At 46.4% G+C, this 15,038-nt stretch overlaps 1 protein-coding gene across 1 annotated transcript in view; it reads right to left on the bottom strand.

Annotated features, from left to right (window-relative positions):
* The window catches only part of tmtc3 (transmembrane O-mannosyltransferase targeting cadherins 3), a 154,191-nt gene that overhangs the window by 14,545 nt on the left and 124,608 nt on the right, over window positions 1–15,038 (bottom strand). Inside the window, exon 13 of the mRNA XM_046345544.1 lies at window positions 8,348–8,574. Coding sequence (XP_046201500.1) covers window positions 8,348–8,574 — 227 coding nt within the window. The remainder of the gene's footprint in view (window positions 1–8,347; window positions 8,575–15,038) is intronic.

The raw sequence follows: 15,038 nt of genomic DNA, 5'->3' as shown, positions 1-15,038 counted from the left end.
CCAATTTCAACTTCCTGCTACTCATGCCAGGAATATAAGATATGCATATTATTAGTAGATTTGGATAGAAAACACTGACGTTTCTAAAACTGTTTGAATCATGTCTGTGAGTATAACAGAATTTATGTAGCAGGCAAAACCCTGAGGACTAACCGTTCAGATTTATTTAGATTTTTTAGGTCTGTTCACTGAGTTCTCATTGGTGTCACGAATATTACCGAAGGTGACTCCCCTTCTTGTTCGGGTGGCGCTCGGCGGTCGTCGTCGCCGGTCTACTAGCTATCGCCAATCCGTTGTTCTGTGTTCGTTTAGTTTTGTCTAATTGGAAGCACCTGTTTCTAGTTTGGTTGTTAGGATAGGGTTATATATAGTCTGTTCAGCCCGCTTCTGTTTCGTGCAGGCTTGTTCTCCTGTTTCCTTGTTTGAGTGTATTTTTGTTGGCATTTTGGGTTTCACGCTGTCCGTTTATATTTCTGTTCATTTGTGTTTCCACTTTTGTACATGTTATGTTTCCAGGACATTAAAGCGTGTTGTTTTTCCCACATCCTTTGCTCTCTGCACCTGACTCCACACCTCTTCACTCATTTATTCTTAACAGAAGCCCGCACCATACTATGGAGTCAGCAGGAGCAGCGACCACTCCTCTTCCCACTATGGAGGAGCAAGTTCAACATCACACGTCCATCCTCCATCGCCTAGGATCAGCAATAGAACAGATGATGGAGAGGATGGATCGTTGGGAGAGGAATGGTTTCCCTACGACTACCCCACCGACCCTCCTACCAGCAACTCTACCATCTCCCCCATCTGGATCCGGTTCCAGCGCTCTGCACATGACGCCTCCGAGGAATTACGATGGAGCAGCGACGGGGTGCCAGGGATTCCTGCTGCAATTAGACCTCTACCTGGCCACCGTTCGGCCGGCCCCCTCGGAGGAGAGAGTAGGGGTCCTCATCACCTGCCTGACCTGTAGAGCCCTGGAGTGGGCTAATGCGGTCTGGAACGGGCACGACTCGGCGAAGGACAACTACTCGGAGTTCATCTGCCGTTTCAGGGCCGTGTTCGATCACCCTCCAGAGGGTCGAGCGGCGGGTGAGAGATTGTTCCATCTTAGACAGGGGACGAGGAGCGCGCAGGACTTCGCGCCGGAGTTCCGGACCTTGGCTGCGGAAGCAGGGTGGAACGACAGGGCCCTGATAGACCATTACAGGTGTAGCCTGAGAGAGGACGTCCGTAGGGAGCTGGCCTGTCGGGATACTACACTTGGCCTGGATGGACTGATAGACCTGTCGATCCGGTTGGACCATCTGCTAGCTGCTCGTGGACGTTCTGAAAGGGTCCTGTCAGTTCTACCTCCTGATCCTCCTGCCCCTATCCCGATGGAGCTAGGAGGGACCGCGTCAAGGGAGATCAGAGGAGGAAGCTCCTCCTGTACCAGTTGTGGCCGGAGAGGGCACACGTTTGGTCGGTGCTGGAGGAATTCATCTGGGAATCATGAGGGCAGGCAGAACACTCATCGGTCACCCCAGGTGAGTAAGCACCACACTCTCCCAGAGTTTCCTGTTGGTCACATGTTCCTATTAATTTGTTTCCTTAATTATTCTCCTTCTCTCCAGCATAAGGCACTGGTAGATTCAGGCACAGCTGGAAACTTTATAGATCGCGGACTCGCTCAGAGGTTGAGGATTCCGTTAGTAAAAGTAGACCCCCCTTTTACCGTGCACTCTTTAGATAGTCGACCATTAGGGTCAGGGCTGGTGAATAGAGCCACAATTTCGTTGGAGATGATTACGCAGGGGAATCACAAGGAACGAATGAGTTTGTTCCTTATCGATTCACCTGCGTTTCCAGTTGCTCTGGGGATTCCCTGGCTAGCTATTCATAATCCTACGATTTCGTGGAAACAGGGAACTCTACAGGGGTGGTCTGATGAGTGTTCAGGCAGGTGTGTAGGGGTTTCCATCGGTGCTACAACGGTAGAGAGTCCAGACCAGGAATTCCACCGTGCGCATTCCAGCTGAGTATGACGATTTGGCTATCGTTTTCAGTAAAAAGAAAGCGACCCAATTATCACCCCATAGGCAGGGGGATTGCGTGATAAATCTCCAGGTTAACGCTGCACTCCCCAGGAGTCATGTGTATCCTTTGTCCCAGGAGGAGAAGGTGGCTATGGAAACTTATATCACAGAGGCTCTGGGACAGGGTTCATTCAGCCCTCCATGTCACCTGTCTCTTCGAGTTTCTTTTTTGTGAAGAAAAAAGGATGGTGGTTTGCGTCCGTGTATTGATTATAGAGCTCTAAATTCCATCACAGTGGGTTTTAGTTACCCACTACCTCTCATTGCTACGGTAGTGGAATCATTTCACGGAGCGCAGTTCTTCACTAAACTGGATCTCAGGAGTGCTTATAATTTGGTGCGTATTCGGGAGGGAGATGAGTGGAAAACTGCATTTAGCACTACGTCGGGTCATTATGAGTACCTCGTCATGCCATACGGGTTAAAGAATGCTCCAGCTATATTTCAATCCTTCGTGGATGAAATACTCAGAGACCTGCATGGACAGGGTGTAGTGGTGTATATTGACGATATTTTGATCTACTCCGCTACACGCACTGCGCATGTATCTCTTGTGCGCAAGGTTCTTAGACGACTGCTGGAGCATGACCTGTATGTGAAGGCGGAGAAATGTGAGTTTTCCAAACAATCAGTTTCCTTCCTGGGTTATCGCATTTCCAGCTCTGGTTTGGTAATGGAGGGTGACCGCGTTAAGGCTGTGCGTAATTGGCCGACTCCGACCACGGTAAAGGAGGTGCAGCGGTTCTTGGGATTTGCCAATTACTACCGGAGGTTTATCCGGGGTTTTGGTCAGGTAGCTACCCCTATTACCTCACTGCTGAAGGGGGGGCCGGTGCGTTTGCAGTGGTCAGCAGAGGCGAACAGAGCTTTTCATAATTTGAAGGCGATGTTTACTAAGGCGCCGGTGTTGGCACATCCGGACCCTTCTTTGGCGTTTATAGTAGAGGTGGACGCATCCGAGGCTGGGGTTGGAGCGGTGCTCTCACAGAGTTCGGGTGTGCCACCGAAGCTCCGCCCCTGTGCCTTTTTTTCAAAGAAACTCGGGCCAGCGGAGCGGAATTATGATGTGGGGGATAGGGAGTTGTTGGCTATGGTTAAGGCCCTGAAGGTGTGGAGACACTGGCTTGAGGGGGCTAAGCACCCTTTCCTTATCTGGACTGACCATCGTAACCTGGAGTATATCCGATCAGCTAGGAGACTGAATCCTCGTCAGGCAAGGTGGGCCATGTTTTTCACCAGATTTCGTTTCACTATCTCGTATATATAGGACAGTGAGAGGTCTTGAGAGGAAGTACTGGTGGCCCACTTTGAGGAGGGATGTGCGATTCTGTTAACTCCTGTTCGGTGTGCGCCCAGAGTAAGGCTCCTAGACACCTGCCCAGAGGTAAATTACAACCTCTTCCCATTCCACAACGGCCGTGGACCCATCTTTCAGTGGTTTTTCTTACTGACCTCCCCCCCTCTCAGGGTAACACTACTATCCTGGTCGTTGTGGATCGGTTCTCTAAGTCCTGCCGTCTTATCCCATTGCCCGGTCTCCCTACGGCCCTACAAACTGCGGAAGCTCTTTTCACCCATGTCTTCCGGCACTGTGGGGTGCCCGAGGATATAGTTTCTGATCGGGGCCCCCAATTTATCTCCCGTGTTTGGAGGGCATTTATGGAACGTCTGGGGGTCTCGGTCAGCCTGACCTCAGGGTATCACCCGGAGAGTAATGGTCAGGAGGTGGGTAGGTTTCTGCGGTCGTATTGCCAGGACCGGCCAGGGGTGTGGGCGAGATATATTCCCTGGGCAGAAATAGCCCAGAATTCACTAAGCCACTCCTCTACCAACATGTCACCATTTGAGTGCGTGTTGGGGTACCAGCCGGTCCTGGCACCGTGGCATCAGAGCCAGACTGAGGCTGCTGCGGTGGAGGAGTGGGTACAGCGCTCTGAGGAGACCGGGAGGGGGGTCCAAGAGTCATTACGCCAAGCGAGTATAAGGCAGAAGAAGAGCGCTGACCATCACCGCAGTGAGGCCCCCGTGTTTGCACCTGGGGACAGGGTCTGGCTCTCGACACGAAACCTGCCTCTCCGCTTGCCCTGCTGGAAGCTGGGTCTGCAGTGTATAGGGCCATTTAAAGTCCTGAGGAGAATAAATGAGGTTTGTTATCGATTATTACTTCCTTCGTATTATCGTATTAACCCCTCATTTCATGTGTCTCTTCTCAGGCCGGTGGTAGCTGGTCCCATGCAGGAAAATGAGGTACTGGAGGTTCCTCCGCCCCCTCTGGACATAGAGGGGTCCCCTGCGTACAAGATACGAGCTATTCTGGACTAGAGACACCGGGTGAGAGGCTTGCAGTACCTCGTTGACTGTGAGGGGTACGGTCCGGAGGAGAGGTGCTGGGTTCCGGTGAGGGATATTCTAGAACCATCTATGTTGAGTGAATTCCATCGCCTCCGTCCGGGTCGCCCAGCGCCTCGGCCTCCGGGTCGTCCCAGAGGCCGGCATCGGCGCGCTGCAGGAGCTGCGCGTCAGGAGGGGGGTACTGTCACGAATATTACCGAAGGTGACTCCCCTTCTTGTTCGGGTGGCGCTCGGCGGTCGTCGTCGCCGGTCTACTAGCTATCGCCGATCCGTTGTTCTGTGTTCGTTTAGTTTTGGCTTGTTCTCCTGTTTCCTTGTTTGAGTGTATTTTTGTTGGCATTTTGGGTTTCACGCTGTCCGTTTATATTTCTGTTCATTTGTGTTTCCACTTTTGTACATGTTATGTTTCCAGGACATTAAAGCGTGTTGTTTTTCCCACATCCTTTGCTCTCTGCGCCTGACTCCACACCTCTTCACTCATTTATTCTTAACAATTGGCAAATGTTATTTTGTAGGAACCTGTTTTCAGTTCCTACCACTTCCACCAGATGTCACCAGTCTTTGGAATGTGGTTGAGGTTATTCATTTGTGCAATGAAGAAGTATGCCATCTAGGAACTGCGTAACACTGTTGAGAGTTGGCCAAGGCATGAAAAGTAGCGTTTGTTTTCTCTCGTCCTCTATTGAAAACAGATAGACCCGTATTCAATTTGATCGATTATTAATGTTTAAACTTTTAAAATACTTTGTGGTGACATTGCGCATTTTGGAAGCTGTTTTTTTCTGGATCAAACGCATCAAATAAATTGACATTTTGGATATATATGGACGGAATTAATCAAACAAAAGGACCAATTGTGATGTTTATGGGACATATTGGAGTGCCAACGAAAGAAGCTCGTCAAAGGTAAGGCATGTTTTATATTTTATATATATGCCATTTAGCAGACGCTAATATTTCTGCGTTTTGTGTAGAGCCTGCAGGGTTGAAATATGTGGAGGCCAGGTCATCTGATGCAGCACTCAATCACTCTCCTTCTTGGTCAAATAGCCATTACACAGCCTGGAGGTGTGTTGGGTCATTGTCTTGTTTAAAAACAAATGGCAGTTCCACAAAACACAAACCAGATGGGACGGCGTATCACTGCAGAATGCTGTGGTAGCCATGCTGGTTAAGTGTGCCTTGAATTCTAAATAAATCACAGACACCATCACACCTCTTCCATGCTTCACGGTGGGAGCCACACATGCAGAGATCATCCGTTCACCTACTCTGCGTCTCACAAATAAGGTGGTTGGAACCAAACATCTCAAATTTGGACTCCACCGGTCTAATGTCAATTGCTCATGTTTCTTGGCCAAGCAAGTCTCTTCTTCTTATTGGTGTCCTTTAGTAGTGGTTTCTTTGCAGCAATTTGACCATGAAGGCCTGATTCATGCAGTCTCCTCTGAACAGTTGATGTTGAGATGTGTTTCTTACTTGAACTCTGTGAAACATTTATTTGGGATGCAATTTCTGAGGCTGTAACTCTAATGAACTTATCTATGACTGTAAGTCGCTTTGGATAAAAGCGTCTGCTAAATGGCATATATTATTATTTATTATTATCCTCTGCAGCAGAGGTAAGGCTGGGTCCTCCTTTCTGTGGTGGTCCTCCTGAGAGCCAGTTTCATCATAGTGTTTGACGGTTTTTGCGGATGCACTTGAAGAAACTTTCAAAGTTCTTGAAATGTTCCGTATTGACTGACCTTTATGTCTTTCTCTTTACTTATTTGAGCTGTTCTAGCCATGATATGGACTAGGTCCTTTACAAAAAAAGGGCCATCTATTGTATACCACCTCTACCTTATCAATACACAACTGACTGGCTCAAACGCATTAAGGAAAGAAATTCCCCAAATTAAGGCAGCGCACCTGTTAATTGAAATGCATGCCTCATGAAGCTGGTTATACAGGACTAAGATTTAATCCTACTACACCGGCTCCAACGCTCGTCGGATGTGGTAGGTCTTGAAAACTATTATTGACTACAAAGGGAAAACCAGTCGCGAGCTGCCCAGTGACGCGAGCCTACCAGACGAGCTAAATTGCTCGCTTTGAGGCAAGCTTCACTGAAACATGCATGAGAGCACCAGCTGTTCCAGACGTCTGTGTGATCACTCCCTATGTAGCCGATGTGAGCAAGACCTCTAAACAGGTAAACATTCACAAAGCCGCGGGTCCAGACGAATAACCAAGACGTGTACTCAAAGCATGCGCGGACCATTAAGTGCTTCGAAAGGCTGGTTATGGCTCACATCAACACGATCATGCCAGGAAACCTAGAACCACTCCAATTTGTAAACCGCCCCAAAAGATCCACAGATGACACAATCTCAATCGCACTCCACACTGTCCTTTCCCAACTAGAAAAAAGAAACACCTATGTGAGAATGCTGTTCATTGACTACAGCTCAGCGTTCAACACCATAGCACCCACCAAGCTCATCACTAAGCTAAGGACCCTGGGACTAAACACCTCCCTCTGCAACTGGATCCTGGACTTCCTGAAAGGCCAACCCCATGTGGTAAGGGATGATCATCAACATAAGTTTCCCTCAAGGGTGAGTTTTTAGCCCCCTCCCCTCCTACTCCCTGTTCACCCATGACTGCATGGCCAAGCACAACTCCAACACCATCACTGTTGCTGATAACAACAGTGGGAGGCCTGATCACAGACAACAATGAGACAGCCTATAGGGAAAAGGTCAGAGACCTGGCAGTGTGGTGCCAGGACAACAACGTCTCCCTCAATGTGAGCAAGACAAAGGAGCTGATCGTGGACTATAGGAAAAGGAGGGCCGAACAGGCCCTCATTAACATTGACGGGACTGAAGTGGAGCGGGCTTAGAGTTTCAAGTTCCTTGCTGTCCACATCACCAACAAACTATCAAACACACCAAGACAAGTAGTGAAGAGGGCACGACAACACCTTTTCCTCCCCAGGAGAAAAACGATTTGGCATGGGTCCCCTAGACCTTCAAAAACGTTATACAGCTGCAAAATCGACATCATCCTAAACGGTTGCATTACCGCATGGTATGGCAACTGCTCAGCATCTGACCGGAAGGCACTACAGAGGGTAGTGCATAAGGCCCAGTACATCACCGGGGACTACCTTCCTGACATCCAGGAGAAAGGCCCAAAAAATTGTCAAAGACTCCAGTCACTCAAGTCATAGACTGTTCTCCCTGCTACCGCATGGCAAGCGGCACCGGAGCGCCAAGTCTAGGACCAAAAGGCTCATTAACAGCTTCTACCCCCAAACCATAAGACTTCTGAATAAAATGCTAATAAAATGGCTACTCAGACTATTTGCATTGCCCCCCTCTTCTACGCTGCTGCTACTCTCTGTTCATTATCGTTGCATAGTCACTTTAACTCTATCTACATGGACATATTACCTCAATTACCTCAACTAATCGGTGCCCCCGCGCATAGACTCTGTTCTGATACCCACTGTATATAGCCTCACTATTGTTATTTTACTGCTGCTCTTTAATTATTTGTTACTTTTATTTTTTTATACTTATTTTTCTTAAAACTGCATTGTTGGTTAAGGGCTTTGTAAGTAAGGATTTCACTGTAAGGACTACACCTGTTGTATTCGGTGCCTGTGACAAATTCAATTTGACTTCATGGTTAAATAAAGGTTAACTAAATAAACAACCTTCCCCACTGCTAAAAGCCCTGACTGAGCCAGGGTCGCATTCACTAAGAGCGAAACCAAAGCAAACGGGCTGAAACAGGAGGTGGGACCACCTGAATCTGTCCAATATGAAATACTTGTTTTCATTTCTGTTACATAACATTTTGCTATGGGGCTTACTAATGAACACAACCCTGGGCTGATCAGTCTGAGTAGCTAAGTCACTCACCAGATTCCTGCATGAGCAGGGCAGAGTTGAAGAGTGCCAGTTTGTGGCGTGGGTTGAGCTCCAGGGCATGGTTAAAATTCTTCAGGGCCTCTGAGGGCTCCTTCATCTCGATGTTGACGATAGCAAGGTTGTACCAGAGGTCAGCGTTGGTGCTGTCCAGCTCCAGGGCCCGCAGGTAGGCGTCCCTGGCCTCCAACGGCTTGTTCATCTTCAGCAGTAGCTCCCCTCTGGGTTTGGTGTTTGCACAGAAAGAAAGGAGAAATTAAGTCTCCATTTTTGGTTCTGGAGGGTTGAAGCAGCAGGCGGTAGCATTTCTCAAGCCAAATCTAAGCTCACCTTCACGACTGACTATTAAATTGAAATAAAACAAATAGTAAGAACAATTCTAATATCATCTACATCATCTATCTATTGTCATCCCTTGCTCTTACCTGTTCTTGATTATGGTGATACTATTTATAAAAGTGCAGCTGCCTCTACTCTTAAACCCTTGGATACCGTTTTTCATAGTACCCTTCGCTTTATCACAGGAGACAGTGTTATTACTCATCACTGCATTCTTTACCAAAAGGTGGGCTGAACCTCTGAACTCAGATCACATCATGACTCTCTTTTTGTTTACAAAGCCATGCACTACAAGCTTCCGACTTACATAACTTCACTGTTAAGATATAAAATAAGCCAGCCTTTAGTTTTCTTGCTCCACACACGTTTGGAATGAGCTCCAAAATATATTTGTAATAGATGTGTTAGTGTCCCTAGGGCAGTTCAGGCAGCGGACAGAGGATTCTTATAAAGAAGAATGTGTTTGTTTTAGTTGACTGTGTTTTGTGTATATTTATGTTTGTCTGTGCAAAACACACTACCGGACAAAAGTTCTTGAACACTTACTCATTCAAGGGTTTTTCTTTATTTTTACTATGTTCTACATTGTAGAATAATAGTGAAGACTTCAAACCTATGAAATAACACACATGGAATCATGTAATAACCAAAAATGTGTTAAATCAAAAAACATTTCATATTTGGGATTCTTCAAAGTAGCCACCCTTTCTTTGCCTTAATGACAGCTTTGCACACTCTTGGCATTCTCTAAACCAGCTTCATGAGGTTGAACGCATTTCAATTAACTTTTAAGAAGGCACACCTGTTAACTTGTGGAATTTCTTTCCGTCTTGCTGTGTTTGAGCCAATCAATTGTGTTGTGACAAGGTAGGGGATATACAGACTATAGCCCTATTTGGTAAAATACCTATTCCATATTATGCCAAGAACAGCTCAAATAATTAAAAGAGACAAAGGTCAGTCAATACAGAAAATTTTAAGAAGTTTGAAAGTTCAGTCGCAAAAACCATCAAGCATTATAATGAAACTGGCTTTCATGAGGACTCACAGGAATGGAAGACCCATAATTAGCTTTGCTGCAGAGGATAAGTTCATTCGAGTTACCAGCCTCAGAAATTGCAGCCCAAATAAATGCTTCACAGAGTTCAAATAACAAACACATCTCAACAACTGTTCAGAGTGGGACTATGTGGATCAGGCCTTCATGGTCAAATTATGCAAAGAAACCACTACTAAAGGACACCAATAAGAAGAAGAGACATGCTTGGGCCAAGAAACACGAGTAATGGACATTGGACCAAATTGGAGATTTTTGGTTCCAGCTCCTGTGTCTTTGTGAGATGCGGTGTGGGCGAATGAATGATCTCCGCATGTGTATTTCTCACTGTAAAGCATGGAGGTGGTGGTGTTATGGTGTGGGGTGCTTTGCTGATGACACTGTATGTGATTTATTTCGAATTCAAGGCACACTTAACCAGCATGGCTACCACAGTGTTCTGCAGCGAATATGCCATCCCATCTGGTTTGGGATTAGTGGGACTATCATTTGTTTTTCAACAGGACAATGACCCAACTCAACTCCAGGCTGTGTAAGGGCCATTTTGCCTAGAAGGAGAGTGATGGAGTGCTGCATCAGATGCCCTGGCCTCCACAATCCCCCGACCTCAACCAAATGGAGATTGTTTGGGATGAGTCGGACCGCAGAGTGAAGGAAAAGAAGCCAAAAAGTGCTCAGCATGTGGGGGAACTCCTTCAAGACTGTTGGAAAATCATTCCAGGTGAAGCTGGTTGAGAGAATGCCAAGAGTGTGCAAAATGTATGTTCTGAAATTGTATATGCAGGCCTCCCACATAAGAGACACTGGTCTCAAATGGTGGCTCCCTGATTAAATTAGGTTAAATAAATTATACCCCCTAATTCCCTATTTGAGATATCAAACATAACACTAAAATAGGTGGTCAATATCCTGACAAACTATAATAAATAAATGCACATTGAATGCACACAAGTGGAAGCTTCTTATCACCGTCAGAGAGACATAGGTGAAGGGCAAGAAGGGTGATAATTTAAGTTGGAGATCAACAACAACCCATTCACACTACAGTATATGGGAGAACAGAAGCATGCCCATTGCCCTGCCTCTGTCACCTCTAGGACAGCCCAGAGAGGAAGAGAAGTGGAAGAAACAATAACAAAAGGAGGAGAGGGACATTACCTCTTCTCCTGTGATTCCAAATAATTGTCAGTCCGTTTCTGGTGAAGACACCACAGGCGTGTCTATCTACTTGTGCTCTCCAAACTCCTTCCAGCGCTTTGTTCACTTGTTGAAATGTTTTATTGTTGCTTTCACATGTTAAAAATGACATTTGTGAAATCAATATTATATTACAATAGTTGATAACGTTTCACCATTACATTCCTTTACTGTTTATTGCAACATTTAAGACATTTCTGATTCAAGTGTGATACAGGATAAATTGTTACGTTTTCATTTGCCTTGGGCGGAATGTTTATAGTGACCATGAGCGTTTGCAACACTCATGAGGTAGAAGTTCTGATTATTTTTATTACAGTAACATGTAGGCCTATTTGTGTGCTGTTTGGTCCTGAGAGTTTCTCCGTCTCTATTTTGCCACTGTGAACGTGAATAGATGTCGCTGGCCTGAGCACCAGAATAGGTGTGGCCAAGTGCCCATTTTGGAATGTTCCCCTCAGTTCCAAGTCTGAGCCCAAGAGACCCCACCTATGCCTTGCCATAACAGTTAGGACAGGTTTTGCCTGAGGCTTTTTTTTGTTTGTTGCTGGCATTTTAAAATCAGAGGTCTGTATATACAGTATACTGGAAAAAAAATAGAAATGCAACAATTTCAAAGTTTTACTGAGTTGCAGTTCATATAAGAAAATCAGTAAATTCAAATGAATGAATTAGGCCCTAATCTATGGATTTCACATGACTGCGCAGCCATGGGTCGGGCCTGGGAGGGCATAGGGCGAACCACTTCATAGCCAGGCCCACACACTGGGGAGCCAGACCCAGCCAATCAGAATAGTTTGTTTCCCAACAAACTGGCTTTATTACAGACAGAAATACTCCTCAGCACTGTTCCCGCTATGATGCGCACTGGCGCACATTAGCCCGAGCAAAGCCCTGCGACTGCATAGCAGAAGAAGTACTGTATCAGCCCAAGTAGAGAAGCACGAGATTTGAACTTCACTCAAATTTGTAGAGTTTTCCCTGTTAGTGAATATTTTCAACGTTTCCCTCTCCTGTGGCAATTGTGATCGAATCAACGCAATATTATCCACTTTCAATGCAACATACCAAAACAAGCTATCCAAGAGATTTTGTTATAGGCATAACGCATCGGAGTAGGATTCTATTGCATTTGATTTATTTAACCTTTATTTAACTAGGCAAGTCAGTTAAGAATAAATTATTATTTACAATGACAGCCTAGGAACAGTGGGTTAAACTGCCTTGATCAGTGGCAGAACAATAGATTTTTACATTGTCAGCTTGGGGATTTGATCAAGCAATCTTTTGGTTGCTGGCCCAACGCTCTAATCACTAGGCTACCTGCCGCCCCAGTCCATACAGCCACCCGGGTTCTCAGTACATTGCGCAGACAGGAATAAACACACAGGACTCAGCCAGTACTCTACACAGACCAGTGCGGCATAACCAAATCTGAGCTGCAGTAGGCCTATATGCAAATAGACCATTGCCATATATGGATCTGTGCCATTTACTTTGATCTGGACTGTGTTTACAGCGGTGGTCGTGACTAGAGGAGCTTGTTTTGAGATCAAAGCGAGTGCTGCATGTAGCCACGTGTGCACATTTTGTTCATATCCTTTAATAGTTAGTGATGCGTAAGATGGCACCAACAGACAGGACCAGAAATATGACTTTCCCAAATTGGATCCTTTGTTCGCACCCCCCAGGGCAATTGAACTTATCCTAGGGGCTAGTCTAAGAAGCTGCCGGCGGAGAAGAAGTATTAAGTGGACTTCTAGTCCGACTCAGGAGGCGTGCACACCATCCACTGCTTCCGAGTATATTACTCGCTGATGTTCAGTCTTCGGACAATAAAGTAGATGAACTCAGGGCGAGGATCTCCTTCCAGAGAGACATCAGAGACTAACATACTCCGTTTCACGGAATCATGGATTTCACCTGATATACTGCCCATACAGCCATCTGGGTTCTCAGTACATCGCGCAGACAGGAATAAAGAACTCTCTGGGAAGAAGGGCGTGGTGCATGTTGCATAATTAACCACTCATGGTGTGATTGTGATAATGTACAGAAACTCATGTCCTTTTGTTCACCCAACCAAGAAAACTTCAATGAAATGCCAACTGTATTACTTCCCAAGAGAATTCTCTTCGGGTTATAGTCACAGACGTATATACTCCACCTCAAGCTGATAACACGAGGCCCTCAAGGAACTACACTGCACTTGATGCAAACTTGAAACTACATATCCTTAGGCTACATTTATTTTAGCTGGGGATTATAAAGCAAATTTGAGGAAAATGCAACTGAAGTTCTCTCAACACATTGACTTTAGTACTAACGCTGGAAAAACACTTGGCCACTGCTATTCTCTCTTCCGGGATGCCTACAAGGCCCTCCCCGCCAAATCAAATCTTGACTCCATTTTGCTCCTCCCTTCCTATAGGCAGAAACTCAAACAGGAAGTACCCGTACTAAGGTCTATTCAATGCTGGTCTGACCAATTGGAATCCATGCATCAAGATTGTTTTGATCATGCGGAATGGGATATGTTCAGGGTATCCTCGGAGAATAACAATGTACACAGGGACACGGTGAAAGTGGATAGATGGACGCATTCACGCTAAACTGAAAGCACAAACCACCCCATTTAACAATGGCAAGGTGACTGGGAATATGGCAGAATACAAACAGTGTAGTTATTCCCTCCCTAAGGCAATCAAACAGGCAAAATGTCAGTACAGAGACAGAGTGGAGTCACAATTCAACAGCTCAGACAAGAGATGTATGTGGCAGGGTCTACAGACAATCACGGATTACAAAGGGAAAACCAGGCACGTCGCCCAGACGTCTTGCTCCTGTACAAGCTCCCATAAACACTTCTTTGGCCTCTTTGATAACAAAGTGCCTGCTCCCAAGGACCGTGGGCTCTCGTTCTCCGTGGCCGACGTGAGTAAGACATTTAAACATGTTAACCCTCGCAAGGCTGCCGACCCAGACAGTATCCCTAACCGCATCCTCAGAGCATGTGCAGACCAGCTGGCTGGAGTGTTTACGGACAGATTCAATCTGTGGCGGCAGGGTAGCCTAGTGGTTAGAGCATTGGACTAGTAACAAGGTACAAATCTGTCGTTCTGCCCCTGAACAGGCAGTTCCTAGGCAGTCATTGAAAATAAGAATGTTCTTATTAGTTAAATAAAAGTAAAAATACAAATAAAATCTCTCCCTATCCCAGTCTGCTGTCCCCACATGCTTCAAGATGTTCACCATTGTTTCCTGTACCCAAGAAAGCAAAGGTAACTGAACTAAGTTACTATCGCCCCGCCCCGTAACACTCACTTCTGTCATCATGAAACGCTTTGAGAGGCTAGTTAAGGATCATATCACCTCTACCTTACACCCTAGACCCACTTCAATTTGCTTACCGCCCCAGTAGACCCACAGATGATGCAATCGCCATTGCACTGCACACTCCCCTATTCCATCTGGACAAGAGGAAAATCTAAGTAAGAATGCTGTTCATTGACTATAGCTCAGCCTTCAACAGCATAGTACCCTCCAAGCTCATCATGAAGCTTGGGTCCCTGGGTCTGAACACTGCCCTGTGGAACTGGGTCCTGGACTTCCTGACGGGCCACCCGCATGTGATGAAGGTAGGAAGCAACACCTCCACTTCACTGATACTCAACAAAGGGGCCCCACAAGGGTGCATGCTCAGCCCACTCCTGTACTCCCTGTTCATTCATGACTGCATGGCCAACTCAATCATGAAGTTCGCAGACGACACAACCATAGTAGGACAATTACCAAAAATGACAAGAGGAGGTGATGGCCCTGGCAGAGTGGTGCCAGGAAAATAACCTGAGCTGGACCAGCATCGTCCGGATTAGGGTAGGGTTTGACCAGCTGAGATGTCCTTGTCCCACTGTGCTCTAGCAACTCCTGTGGTGGGCCGGGATCATGCACGCCGACACGTATGGTGTTTCTGGCTTCCGAGTTAAGCGTGCACTGTGTCAAGAAGCAGTGCGGCTTGGAGGGGTTGTGTTTCGAGGACGCACGGCTCTCAACATTCACTTCTCCTGAATCCATACGGGAGTTGCAGCGATG

This window comes from Oncorhynchus gorbuscha, linkage group LG01 (genome assembly GCF_021184085.1).
Source record: "Oncorhynchus gorbuscha isolate QuinsamMale2020 ecotype Even-year linkage group LG01, OgorEven_v1.0, whole genome shotgun sequence".
Classification (NCBI taxonomy): Eukaryota; Metazoa; Chordata; class Actinopteri; order Salmoniformes; family Salmonidae; genus Oncorhynchus; species Oncorhynchus gorbuscha.
This window is presented reverse-complemented; position numbering and strand designations above follow the sequence as displayed.